This window comes from Gallus gallus, chromosome Z (genome assembly GCF_016699485.2).
Source record: "Gallus gallus isolate bGalGal1 chromosome Z, bGalGal1.mat.broiler.GRCg7b, whole genome shotgun sequence".
Lineage (NCBI taxonomy): Eukaryota > Metazoa > Chordata > Aves > Galliformes > Phasianidae > Gallus > Gallus gallus.
In genome coordinates, this window is record NC_052572.1 from 55,395,533 (window position 1) to 55,410,252 (window position 14,720).

General features: G+C 45.2%; 1 protein-coding gene across 1 annotated transcript; it reads left to right on the forward strand.

The window, feature by feature from the left end:
* Nucleotides 1–5,534: 5,534 nt before the first annotated feature.
* On the forward strand, nt 5,535–14,671 carry NIPSNAP3A (nipsnap homolog 3A). The gene is made up of 6 exons (XM_424882.8): nt 5,535–5,612; nt 7,062–7,269; nt 11,462–11,623; nt 13,121–13,270; nt 13,662–13,748; nt 13,859–14,671. Exons 1-6 carry the CDS (start codon nt 5,544–5,546, stop codon nt 13,933–13,935), a joined length of 753 nt encoding a protein of 250 aa, XP_424882.1. The 5' UTR covers nt 5,535–5,543; the 3' UTR covers nt 13,936–14,671.
* Nucleotides 14,672–14,720: the final 49 nt, after the last annotated feature.

Below are 14,720 nucleotides of genomic sequence, written 5' to 3' on the forward strand. Positions count from 1 at the left end.
TTCACGTGCACTGTTATCACAGGTGCATATTGGCTACTGAACACCAGCAACAGAGCAGGTCCCTTTGAAACACTACTGGTGCTAACTATAGGACTCCATTTTCTTCCCTGGCTAACTGCCCTGATAATCAAAGCACAACACATTGGCAATTAAACAGGTTGCTGCCCCAAAGCCTCGATGGTGCTTAGGATGATTGGCCATAAGTGAATACATTACTTAGCACTTGATCGAAGGGTTACCATTGTACAGAATGGTATCTCTACTGTTAATTCCCCCCAGTCTTTGGAGTAATTCCTCAGAGCAGAGGGAAGAGATCTGCCACATCCCTGTTGTCTGTCTTGCCACTGCCTGTAAGCATGGATGCTGTACATCTCATGGACTATTAGTCTGTGTTGACAGTTCAGTTTAAAATGCTAATCTAACCCATATCAGCTATGCAAATGCATGAACACCATGTAACCATCCCTAATATTCCCAAGCCTGGATATCCTACTTTGTCCCAGGCAATCTTTTCAAATGTTTCACTATCTTAAGAAGTGGAAAACATCTAATCGAAATTTCCCTTCCTGTAATTTCAGCCTGTGGGTTTTATCTTATCCACCGTGGACAGAGAGAACAGATTACACTGCCTTGAAGCACTCTTGTAATTACCTGCAGAGGGATCATGTGATCCCTCAGTAGTATCTTCTCTAACTTAAAACAATGCTGGCTTTTGTTCAGCCTTTCCCGTAAGTCCTGCTGCCTGTGTCGAGATGGATCTACCCGCTGGATAAAGCAAAATCACAGAAGTCTATCTATGTCCTCATTAGAGGTGAGCAGTGATTACTGGAGCTGCCTGTCACCAAGTATGAGGAAAACGATCTAGGTTCACAGACCATATATTTGGATAGACATTGAACTAGAAATAGCAAGTTTCAAACCCAAGTTCTTCTTTTGCCAGTCTGTCTGGTCCTAGGCAGATTGAATTGCAGTTCACAACTCCTTCACTTGACAGACAAGTCTGTTTAACTTGTTTAACTTACCATATCATGACCAATGTAATATAAAGTTAGAGACTGGGCAGATGTTGTAAAGTGTAATGGATGACAGGCTTCCACGTGGATAGATGTTCTGTCTTAGAAATTATTTTTTTTTTCTGAAATACAACAGGTATCTTCAATAAAGACAGTTCTTCCAGTATGACTACATCAAACTGCTGAGATATCAACTGCTTCCTAGTAAATACAGTGAAGTGCAGGACCTCAGAATACCAGGAATCCTTCTGGTGAGAGTTGATATTTCAAGCCCTTCGAGTGAATGATTAAAATGGTTTGCCTAACACTGCTGTGACTCGTGGGGTTCCTAGCAGAAAGCCATCTGATTCTGCTGGGAGGATTCTCTCTTAAATGTATTCTTCCACCTTCTGGAGAATGATTATGAGTATCAGGATGCTTTCTTGTTCAGGCTTCTCTTTTTATTTTTATTTGTATAACTGCTTTGGATGTCTACCTGGAATCACTCAAATATGTACTGCCATTCAAGACTTTCCTTTCAGAGTGGAACTTTGCATATTATCAGTTTTCTTTAGCAATATTGGTCAAAAGACTGTTCAAGAAAGATTCCTAAAGAATTTTATCCACTTCCTAACTTAAAAGAGGACTTAGTTTAGTACAGTTTTAAAACACTAAATTGTTAGAGATATCTATCTACAGTAACAATCACAGAGGCTGCCATTTCAGAGCATTTTCTGAAATGTTAGTGAGGGCATATTGGAAGACTGCAGCACTTCTTGGTTTCACTGTTTATTGAATGAATGAGTCTCACATGGGTTGATGTAAGCTGGTAAAAAGAAGTCAGTATTTTTTTTGTAGAAGGAAGTAGGTGCTGATGTACTTCACAGTACCCAGGTGAGCTAAGCCCACTTGTAAACATTCTTCACACTGTGTATCCACTCAATTCATACCTGCCTACCTGTGATTTATTCAGGCCACTACAGTTGCTCCTGCAGTACCAGGAATGCTGTGATGTATCTCAGAGCCCTTGCTGTCTAATACCACTCTAGGGATTGCTTTGAGGAGAACAGCAGCGGAACTTGTCTGTTCTGTTCCCAGTTTCCATCTTCTTAGCTTATTGATTTATTTAGCCAAGCTACACCCTGCTCAGCACGTTCAACCTGTGTTCACTGTAGCTCTCTCAGAGATAGATGAAGTCGTCCAGCTTTCAGCTGTGCTCTCATTGCACCAGCATGCAGGTTGGAAGGAGAGAAGTGGGAAAGAGACCGTGCCTGCCGCATGCAGAGGTAGCTAACAAGTACTGCAACAGCTGCAATTTTCCATTGTGTAATTAATAGACCTGGAGTTCATTACCATAAACAGGAGGAGTGCCTCCTGAATTTTGGCAAAAAATGTTGTGATACAGGGGTGCTTCTCATCCTGCAGTACCAAGATAAGTAAGTTTTCTAGGGTGTCAGGGAAGAGCAATGAGGGCAGAAACAGAAGTCTATAATCAGTACTCATTTCAAAGCAACTACAGGCAAAGGAAACTTTGAGAGAAGTTATTTATTGCAAACTGAAAGAAGGAACAACTTTTACAGGTACGTGGTACAAGACTTTTTCTACAGGAAACAGATCTTTATCTAAGCGATGCATTAAGAAAAATAGAAGGGAGAGTTGAGTTGTTGGAGTAGTTTATTCAGCCTTGCTCAGAAATCTCACCCATTATTTTGGGATCTTTTTGTTGATGAAAAGCTCTCCAGGACTTACTTCCAAACTCAGGATATGAATTAGGGCAGAGGAGCTTGCTTACGAGAAAATGACTGGCTGCCTCTAAACCCAAGGAAGCCAAATAGGCATCACAGAGTTCCTTTCATTAATGCAGCCACTGGTATTTGTGCTACAGGTAGTGTGGGACAGTGTCATTAAGTAGTACTACTGGTATTACAGTGAGACACAAAGAACAAAGTGCCTAAAAATTGCATGTTTGCTGTGCACTGCCATGGATACTTCTCCACTCAAGTTAACCAGGCCCACATTAAATCAGCATCACTCTCATCTTGCACTGGGCATTGAAGGGGTCAGGCTTAGCTGAGCAACAGGTGAAACAGTGACGAGTGGGACAGCCAGAGCTCCCCAGCAGCACAGCACAGCAGCAAGGCTGTGAGGGGATGTGCTTCTCTGAGAGCAGCCTCCTGGCATTCATCTTGGGGCCTGGGTGGGAGAGGGTGACACAAGCCATCCAAGAACATATTAGCCTCTCCCACTCTGACAGCATCCTTACTTCTTCTCTGGGCTGGAAAAGGCATGGGATAACAAGGGAGGAATGAACAAAAGGTGCTTTCCCCAGGAAGCTGTCTTGTGTTGGAATCCATTTTCCTCTGTCAAATCTGATGCAATGAGCAAACATGACTTCAGAATAAAACTGCAACCTGTATTTGGCCAAATCCTAGAGGAAACACTCTGCACCTCCAGAAGCGAGTATACTGTACGTAGAAAGAGACAGCAATAGAGAAGTATAGCCTAGAAAGAGGAAGAGGATCTGGCTTTTTTTTTTTTTTTTTCTTTTTTTCCTATCCTTTTACAGCTTTAATTTTACTGGGGAAAATGAGATAGTATCTGTGAAGTCAAAAGTCAACCCAGCTGGGTCTTCTCCATGTAAACCTTCATCTGCATAATCATGTCAACTCTTTTCCTGCACAGACCTTACAGTTCTCAGCTGCATTGTGCTTGAAATACCCACGGTGGCAGAAACCACCATATGTTGCCCCATCTGTGAAAATGTGCAAGCAGAACATTGTGGGTTTTGTTTTTTCTTTAATAATTAACTAAAAGGATTAACTGAAAGGAATATTTCACTCTCAGATTTTAAAAATATCATTCACAAAGCCCATGGAGATATTCTGAGGTGAACAATCACAATTACAATGGTCAACTGATAAGCACATGCAATTGATAACATCTTTGAATGTAATATTTAAGAGCTGTTGGTAGGAAAGATTGGGTTTGTTTGTTTGTTTGTTTGTTTTCCTAATCAGAGGTCTGGAATAAGACTATTTTACTACACAAAAAAATTGAAGCAGTTAGAGGATTTGAGGCATGTGTTATCTTTAACATGTCTCTTCCACTGGAATCATTACATATTTCCCAGGGGAAGAAAATAAAGGAAGAATCTTTTAATCAAGCTTTTGGGAAACATGCCTTAAAAAAAAGAACAGGGAATGCATCTTGAATGTTTTCTTTTGGACTTAATTCAGAGAGACATTGAAGCCTGTTACACAGTTGCTGTATGCTGTAGCTACTTGCAGGATGAGTGGAGACTGTGTTTGATACAGTAGAATTTACTTCCTTCTGGTGCTTACAAAGATTAACACAATGGACTGCAATATCCAGCGTCAGGCTCAGTTGTTTTTAAAAATGGAGCAACGTAAAGCATCTCTCCAATTCATTTCAAGACAGCTGTGTGCTGCTACTCTCCCCTTTGTCTTCTTCCAGTGAGGCCCTAAGAGGCTGCGATCTCCCAACCAGGCTGGACAGCTGTGAGCTGTGCCCTGATGTAGTCAGGAGCTGTGTCAAACCTCAGCCTGTATTTAGGGTCTGGAGTGGATAAATGCAAGCTACACTGTATAGACCTGCTTCCCAGAGAGGGAAAGTGCTGTGTCACCATCCCACAGCCTTCTCCAGCAAAGGGAGAACATGACAACAGGTTTCTCGTTTCCCATTCACTGCCTGGTAGGGCACCTGAACACAAACAACTGTGGCTTAAACACATCCCCATGTGCAAAGAACACTACCATGACTCTCTTTGGTGTAATGGCAGAGATGGCACTGGTTGTCACTGAGTAAATGTTTACAAACAACACAGATTGTTTAGATGAGGTGAGGAATACAAAGTGGCCAGGAAAAACCTGGAGGAGAACGTTGAGTTTGGTAAGCTGTTACTCAGATTTTCATATGGAACAGCTGGGGAGATGGAAACAAGAGGCTATTTACATGTTCAGGCCTAATGGGAACAGACTGAGAGGGTACATTTCATGCAGGAATGCTGCCTTGTGTGTACACCAGGAAACCACTGACTGCTTGCTCACCCAGCAGCAGAGCCAGCGAGGTGATGGGCAGCACGTAGCACGGAGACTTGTGGAAGCACAGCAATGGAAAGCCAAGAGGGAACGGCTTTGAGCTAAAAGAGAGGACATTTAGGATAGATGTTAGGCAGAAATTCTTTACTCGGAGGGCAGTGAGGCCCCACTCAGCTGCCCAGAGAAGCTGTGGTGCTCCATCCCTGGAGGTGCTCAAGGCCAGGTTGGATGGGGCCCTGGGCAGCCTGAGCTGGCGGGGGACAGCTAAGCCCACAGCACGGGGTTGGGGCTGGTTGGGCTTTGAATGCCCTTCCAACCCACGAAGCGAGGTTTACCCTCCACCGCAGACACGCACACCAACAGGACACCACACAGCATAGCACTACCCTTCCCTGCGACGGGCTTTGTCTCCGCGCGGCCGCCACTCCCTCCGGTCCCACCCCCGCGGGCAGCGCGCTGACAGCCCGTCGCCGCCCCGCCTCCCGTCGCCGCCATGCTTTCCCCGGCGGCGCTCCGTCGGCCCCTTGGCGCCGCTGCCCGCCTCGCCCGAGGCAGTCTTCAGGTACTGGGCGGGGCGGGGGATGCGGAACGCGGTGCGTTGCGGTGCGGCCGGGGGGCGGCCGAGCTCCATTTCCTCCTCTGGAACCCGGTGCCGAGCCGGGAGGGGGTGGGGGGGACGGGAGGGCGGTCAGCAGAGATGCGCGGTTGTCGGGATGGAGGTGCGAGGGGGGCGGCGGGGCAGGGGTGGACCGCGGGATGCGCGGCGCGGTCTGGAGAGCTGTGAAGTCGGAGCGCGGTGCGTGACGTCGGTCACGTCCGAAGCCGACACGGGGCCGAACGCTGAGCTGGCCGTCATCTTCCCAGCTCTGCTATTTCCTCATCGCAGAAGCGAGTGCCGTGTCTGTTCGGCTGGGACACTGAGCGCGCTCCGGGACTCCCAGGAGGCGTTGCGTTATGTGCGCGGTAGAGCTGTGGTGGGGCAGCCCCGGGAAGGGCCGCGGAGCTGAGCCCTGCGCCCAGCCGGCTGTTCTGTTACACCTCTGTGGTCGGCTGTTTGTGTCTTCAGTTCTGACCTAAGGCTGTGATTCGAAAACGTTCTGACGTAGTTGGTCACGCTTCCTTAGCGCTGGTGGAAGTCTAGTTTAGTCTGACCAAGTGCTGGGCCAAACAGGGCCAGGAGGAGCTTCGTCTCAGTGCAGAAGTGTAAATGAGACACAGCAGAGTGGTTAGTTCACACAGCGGTACGCCGTGTGTCTCAGCAGAAATGATGAAGGCTTCTTAGATTCGTAGGTGTGGGGTGGGACCTCTGGAGGACATCGAGTCCAGCCCCTGCTAGGGCAGTTCCCTACAGCAGGTTACACAGGAAAGTGTCTGGACAGCCTTTCAGTATCTCCAGAGAGATATTTAGTCAGAACTCTGCATTAAACTGCTAAACAATACAAAAAGTTAGCCACTTTCTCTTGGAATCCTGCAGTCTGAAGGTTATAGAGGCATAATAAGAGGCAGATTTCAAGAGGCAATCATCAGGATGTCTGGTTTGCTTTTGTACCCTAAGTGCTGCCAGAGTAAGAACACATCCTGCAAGTAATGACACTAAGAAAGCTATGAGGTCAGTGCTTATCTCACTCCCATTGCTTTGTTTTGATTCTCAGCTCATTTCCATAGCATCTTTTCTATGCTGGGGTCTGTCTGTCCCAGTGGTTCTGGGAAGCTCCTGCTTTGGTACAGGGTAATAATTAAACAGTTCACTGGGACAGGTTGAGGGCACATCGTGGTTTGTTGCACTGCCAAAAGGGATTGCAGCAAATAATACACACAACGAAGTATTTCCAAAGGAAAAAGTCACAAGATACTCTTGCAGCAGAGGTCTCCAGGCATTCTCAGCCCCCAGTAAAACAACACCTCTTTATGAAACAAACAGATAAACAAAAACAGTCTAGGAATGGGACAGAAGATGGTTTTCTGATTTGAGAATTAGTCCTACTTATTTTTTCTTAACATTTTCTTTTAGGTACTCGCATCTCTTGCTACAGGGCCCAGGCAGAATAATGGCATTTTCTATGAAATTCGCACATATGATATTAAGCCATCAAAGATGAAGGAGTTTGTGGAATTGGTCCATAAGTGCCTGCACCTCCGCACAGCTCACTCAGAGCTAGTGGGATTCTGGACGGTGGAGCTGGGAGCAATGAATAAGGCTGTGCACGTCTGGAAGTATGGTATGCTCAGCACTGTTCAGTGTGCCAGCAGGCAGGGATGCTGAGACTGAGACCTCCCGCTGCTTACAGTCTGTTGTCTGTTGCTTTAACCATGAGTAGAAAAGCTGAAGAAATCCCCACTGTGGTGCAATTTTGGTCTGTTGGATTGAGAGGATTGCGGCTGTTGTTAAGAATGGTCTTTCCTCTGAGCAGGTGTATAGAATCATAGAATCACCAGTGTTGGAAAAGACCTCCATGATCATGCAGTCCAGCCATCCAGCTACCACCAATATTTCCTCACTAAACCATGTCCCTTGGTACAACCTCTGAACATTTCTCAAACACCTCCAGCGACGGCAACTCCACCACCTCCCTGCACATCCCGTTCCAGCTCCTGACCACTCTTTCTGAGAAGAAATTTTTCCTGACATCAAACCTGAATTTCCCCTGGTGCAACTTGAGGCCATTCCCTTTAGACCTTTCACTAGTCATGTGGGAGAAGAGTCCGACTTCCTCCTTGACACAGCCTCCTTTCAGGTAGTTGTAGAGAGCAATAAGGCCTCCCCTGAGCCTCGTCTTGTCCAGACTGAACAATCCCAGCTCCTTCAGCCGCTCCCCATAAGATTTGTGCTCCAGACCCTTCATCAACTTTGTTGCCCTTCTCTGAACATGCTCCAGGGCCTCAGTGTCTTGTAATGAGGGGCCCAGAATTGAACACAGTACTTCAGATTCAGCCTCACCAGTGCAGAGCACAGTGGGACGATCACTTCCCTGCTCCTGCTGGCTGCACTATTTCTGATACAAGGCAGGATGTCATTGGCCTTCTTGGCCACCTGGGTATACAACTGGCTCACGTTCAGCCAACTGTTGACCAACACCCCCAGTTCCATTTTTTCCACACATTCTTCCAGCCACTCTGCCCCAAGCCTGTAGCACTGCCTGGGGTTGTTGTGGCCAAAGTGCAGGCCCTGGCATTTGGTCTTGTTGAACTTCATCCCATTGGCCTCAGCCCAGTGGTCCAGCCTGTCCACATTGCACTGTGGGGCCTTCCTACCCCAAGATAGATCAACACTTCCCACCAACTTGGTGTCATCTGCAAACTTATTGAGGGCGTGCTCAATGCCATCACCTAGGTCGTCAATAAAGATATTGAACAGGGCAGGCCGCAGTACTGATCTCTTGGGGAACACCACTTGTGACCAGTCACCAGCTGGATTTAACTCCATTCACCACCACTCTCTGGGCCCAGTTCCTTAGCCAGCAAAGAGTGTACCTAGTCACAAGCTAGTCTAGGTAGACTATGTCAGCAGCCTTTCCCTCATCCACCAGGCGGGTCACTTGATCATAGAAGGAGACCAGGTTGGTCAGGCAGAACCTGCCTTTCATGAACCCAAGCTGTCTGGGCCTCATCCCCTGGTTGTCCTGCACATACCATGTGATCTCACTCAAGATGATCTGCACCATAACCTTTCCTGACACTGAGGTCAGGCTGACAGGCCTGTAGTTGCCTGGTTTCTCCTTGATGATGGGTGTCACTGGAAAGCCTCCAATCCTCTGAGACCTCTTCAGACCAGGAATGCTGGTAGATGGTAGGAAGCAGCTTGGCTGTCATCCCCGTCAGCTTCCTCAGCACCCTCAAGTGGATCCTCAAGGATCCCCATGGACTTGTAGCAGTCCAGGTGGAGTAGTAGGTCTCTTAACTGTTTCCACCTAAATCATGGGGAGTTTATTCTGCTCTCCATCCTAGACTTCCAGGTCAGAGTAGAGTACCCCAAGGATAATTAGTCTGACTTTTAAAGACAGACGTAAAGAGGGCATTGAGAGCTTGGCAGCCTTTTTCTTATCCTCAATGGTCATGTTCCCTGCTGCATCTGGTAAAGGATGGAGATTCTCCTTAGCCTTCCGGTTACTGTTAATATATTTGTAAAAATGTTTTTTGTTCTCTTTTAGCTCAGTGGCCAGGTTGAGTTCAAGCTGGGCATTTTCCTTTCCAGTTTTCTCCGTGCACATCTTAACAAATTCTTTGTACTCTCCCTGATTTGCCCGTCCCTTCTTCCGCAGGAGGTAGATTTTCTATTTTTTCTGGAGCCTCAGGAAAATCTCCCTGTTCATCCACACCAGTCTTCTTTCCCGCTGGCTCATTATATGGCACAGGGGGACAGCCTGCTCCTGGGCCTTTAAGACTTCCTTCTTGAGGAGCGACCAACCTTCCTGGAACCCTCTGCCCTTCATGACTGAATCCCAGGGGACCCTCCTTACCATGGTCCTGAATAGTTCAAAGTCTGCCCTCCAGAAGTCTAAGGTAGCAGTTTTGTTGCCCACCCCCCCCCCCAACTTCACCAAAAACTGAGAACTCTACCATTTCATGGTCATTCTGCCCAAGACAGCTCCCAACCTCTTCATCTTTCACCAGTCCTTCTCTGTGAACATCGAATCTAGTGGAACATCACCCCTGGTAGGCTCACTTAGCAGCAGCATCAGGAAGTTATCTTTCATGCAATCCAGAAACCCCCTAGACTGCTTCTTCTGCACTACACTGTGTTTCCAACATATATCAGGGAAGTTGAAGTCCCCCATGAGAACAAGGGCTGGCGATTGCACAGATTCTGCCAGCTGCTTGTAGAATGCCTCATCTGACTCTTCATCCTGGTTAGGCAGTCTGTAGCAGACCCCCACCAGCATGTCTGCCTTGTTGGCTCTTCCCTTAATCATTACCTGTAGAGATTCAACCTTACCATTCCCACCCTCAACTCAACAACACTGAAATGCTTTTCTAACATAGAGAGCCAGCGCGAGATGAACTGCAGAAGGGTGCTGTGTTTACAGTAGGTTCCTCTCAGGTAGGGCCAGCTCCTGAACAACACATCTTCAGAGTCTCAGAACAGACGGGAAAAGGATTGAGACTTCCTCAGTAAGATCACAGAGTCATAAAATCACTTCAGTTGGAAGGGCCTCTGAAAGGCCATCTAGTCCAACTGCCCTGCAGTTAACATGGACACCTATAGTTGGATCACATGCTCAGAGCCTCATGCAGCCTGACCTTGAGTGTCTCCAGGGATGGGGCATCCACCACCTCTCTGGGCAACCTGTGCCAGTGGCTTATCACTCTTATTGTAAAAAAATTTGTTATAGCCAGTATAAATCTGGCTATTTATGTCTCTTATTTTGAAACCATTTCCACTTGTCCTATCATCGCAGAGACCCTGCTAATGATTCTGTCCCCTTCTTTCTTATATCCTCCCTTTAAATCATGCATATGCAAATGATTGTGTAAGTGCAGACCATATTTATGCAAATGTCTGTGTTTGTTTATATGTATGTATAATTGCTCGCAAATCTTAATACAGCATAGCAGTCAGTCCTATAAAACAAAACAGCATGCAGTTTGCGTGGTTAAACTCCGGAAGCTACTCTGTGCTGAGCTGGAAGGCTTTTCCTCCAGTGTGGTCATCCCACATGCATGAAGTGCTGTGTTGCTGCTTCAGTATTGAGAGCAACAGGCTTCTGACACTGTAGTCATCAACTTTCTGTGCCATTGGAGTCAGTGCTGTCCTGGAAACTGCTGCTGAACCATGAAAAAAAGCTGAGAAGGGGTGTGCTGGCTGTGTTCTTCTCTGAGCCCAAGCGTTGATGGAGACATGGGAAGGCACACTCCTGTCATTTCTTTGTATATCTGTTGTAGGCTGGGGCTTATCTGCATACTCAGAACTTTTTTTACAAAGGCAGCAGTCTGCTCTTTGAAATGAAACATTTTCACAGTGCCTCCTTAAAGAGGTGGCTCGTCCTTCTGTCCTCAGGGAGGGAAGGGAGTTGCTATGTGTAGACAGGCCTGAGTCTACATGCATCTGTGGTTAAGAAAATGTCCTGCTTCTCAGAAATTTTACCTTATTCTTCCATTTCTTTCTCTTAAAAAAATTAGTTTCTCAGAAACATTTAAAATTAAAAACTAAGGAAAAATCCAGTTATTTTTGTTTCCTATTTATAGTTAAGTGTGTTACATACAACATTCTTCTTCCTTGTTTCATCATCCCCCTTCTTAACTTTTGTTTAGTAGCTAAGAATATTTGTTAAATTTTTCTCTCAATTTCAAGACGCGGGTATTTCTTGAGGTTCTTTCCAATCTCAGATGCTGTATTTTTCTCTTATTGGCTGATGTAGCAGTAAGTGCATTTTTTATGTGTTTTTTTTTGTTTGTTTGTTTCTTGTCTTACAGATAATTTTGCCCACAGAACAGCAGTCCGGCATGCACTTGCCAATGACAAGGAGTGGCAGGGAAAATTCATCTCTCCAGTTCTTCCCCTTATAGAAAAGCAGCACAATGAAGTTGCTTATCTGGTACCCTGGTGTCAGCTTGGGAAACCTCCAAAGGAAGGGGGTGAGCTTATCTTCTCTTTTACTGATTAAAGCTACTGATGCTGACTGACTACAGAAACATGGCTTAAAGTTTAAACCAGGTATTACGTGACTTTATAACCCCTTATGTAACAAGCAATTGTGTGTACACTCACGTAGTGCTGGGTGATGTACAAAGTGTTTAAGAATGATTTTACACTAACTTACACCAAAAACTATCTGGAGCCCCAGCTGTAAGGTTTGAAACAATGTGCGAATTGATAAACAAACATACAAAATGACCACCACACAGCAGTGCTCTGAGTGGTCATCCTGGCTTGGTTTGTCCACCCATCACTGAGAAGATGCTTCTCAGAAACATTTAAAAATATATATTTCTGTTTTACAGAGGTTTCTCTCATTTATCACTTTATTTCATTGCTACTTCTTCTTGTGCATAATAGTTTAAAGAATAGCCAAACCCCCCATATCTACCTTTTAAGGTACATGGAAGTCAAGCATAGTTAGTAGATCATAGCTTGGTTTTAGACTTCCTGTCTTTATATATTTTGTTTCTTTCTTCAGCAAATGTGATACTAAGAGTATTGACTATTCACTGACTTAGGAGAATTTGCAGACTTTGCAGTCTGGTGCATGAGTAAAATGTAGGCCCTACTTTAGCCCTCAGCACGTACACAGTAACCTTTGTTACTTATTTCCCTGAGATTCTGAATTTTATGCTATGTTACAGATGAATTTAAAGCAGTCTGTTATTCTGTTAAAGTGGAATAGCTGTCTATTCCAACACTTTATTCCATTTTAGGGTTGTTTTTTTTTTAATCTCCAGCTTGTCGTTGGAGAAAAAAACCAAATGATGCATTGGCATGGGGCAGTTGTCTCGATTTCTACTACAGTGTTAGCAGTTGTGACTCAGAACTGTGTGAATGGAAAGGACATAGAGAAGGTACCTCGTAGCAGGATTATTGTTTTTTGGGGGGATACCATGCAGTTTGTCCTCAAGGAAGGCAGGTTGTTTGGCAGAGCAGAGATGGTAAGCTAGTTCTGGTCTGTTGCTTTTGACTTCAAATCTTGCTTTGGCCAGCTGTTGAGATTCAAAAAGGGCTTACAGTGTAAAAAACCACTTCAATTCCAGAAAACTTCACTAGTCTTAGAAAAGGCTGCTTTGCATAGTTCTATCAGCCATCCAAAACACACCATCATCAGGTATGAGTATTAGTGATTTCTGCCAACTAAATGAAATTGCCATAAATTTTCATGTGAACATGCCCCTTTCAGCTGGAGGGTGTGGGAATCCTTTCTGTACTGCCGGGTCCTGGTGCTTCTATGTACACTGAGTTTTGCTCCTGTGGTTCTCTGTGAGGTGCTGTGCAGACTGGGCAGGAGGCAGATCCGTGGCCTTCTCTCCTCTAGTAGCAAGGTTACCAGTACTGGCTTCACCATAATGAAAGCATGGCTGTGAAAGACTGAAAAATGGTGTTTTATTTCCTTCCTTGAGGTCATCTTTTGTCTTTTCCTCTAGGTGTGTATGAATGGGTTACTTTTCAAATGAAGCCTGGTGGGCCAGCTCTGTGGGGTGAGGCATTTCAAGCTGCAATCAATGCTCACATCAACACAGGCTACACCAAGCTAATTGGTGTTTTCCACACAGAGTACGGGTTACTTAACACAGGTAACAGTACTAGTAAATTTCTAATACAGACTTTGGCATAGGAACTGGGAGGGAAGGTGAAAAACTTCTTGTCCTGGCTCAGGGTTAGATGGCCTGATAAAAAATGTTGCTGTGGATCATGGAAGTCCTGTAAACAGTCCTTGAACCCGGCTTTGTGTATTCTGTTATATGTTTAAGCCAGGTGGTGCAATTTTAAAATATTCTCTGATCTGTTGTTAGAGTCAGACCTTTTAAAGACTCAGCAAAGGATCATCTTACCACATTCTTACTCGGTGAATTGTTTCTGCCAGTTACAAGGCATCTAACACACGAGGGTGAACAACAAGGACTTGCATATTGTATTACAACATAACAGCAACAGTGACAAGCTGACTTTATTTGTACTTTTCAGTCCATGTGATCTGGTGGAACGAGAGCCCAGATCACCGCGCAGCAGGAAGGCACAGGGCGCATGAAGATGCCAGAGTGGTAGCAGCTGGTAAGAGATGATGGGTTTAGAGAATTCATTAGTGTTACTTGCATGCATGCTGAGAAAAGTATTATTCTTCACTGGATTTCTTTCTTAATTAAATGTGCATTTAATTTCAGTACGGGACAGTGTCAGATTCTTGGAATCCCAACAAAATATGCTCCTGATTCCTCTGGCATGCTCGCCACTGAAGTAGCCTACTGAATGATGGTGGGAAAGCTGAGATGGACGCACCGTTGGCAAGTACCATTGCATGGATCATCGCAGTCATACCCTCACAAACTGTATGGATTTTCTTCAGAGTGGATGCAAAATGCTCATCACCGGCACAGTGAAATTCTGCCCCCCTATAGTTTTGGTGATGTTCTGACATCTCCAGAAGTAGAACTCAGGTCATAACACTTCCAACACGAAACTTAACTTCACAGATCTTTAATTTAGCCCCTTCACTTTTTAATATTTTTCTGCAAAGCTGGTAGGGCCCAGTGAGTGAAATGCTCTTTTTCCAAGGTTACAGCTCAGGGCTGGTGACTTTTGTAATCATCACATCATGGGTATTACATACTGCCTTAAGGAGGAGTGCCCCCATACATCCTCATAACACAATTACATTTTAATCAGACTTCTCGTTGGGATGCTTTATATTAATTCTTAGTAATGTAAAACTTCCTTGTGGTTGGAATTGTCAAGCAGGTGCTGCAGTGTACCTGGATAGGTGGTCTGATTGGGTCTGCCCTAACCTCAGCCCTTTAATTTTATATCCTGTAAACACTTGTTTAGAAACTGTAGTCTTGATTAAGTATTGTAATACTTCTTCAGGGTGCTGAAATTATCTGTCTATCTCAAATTCACCTCATCTATGCATCTTTATCTTCTTTGAAATACTGTCTGCCGGGCTGTTAAAAACCAAATAAATTTGTATACAGCGTGAAGTTACGGTCTTTGCATTTCAAGCTCTTACTGTCTTGGACCTGTAGTAAA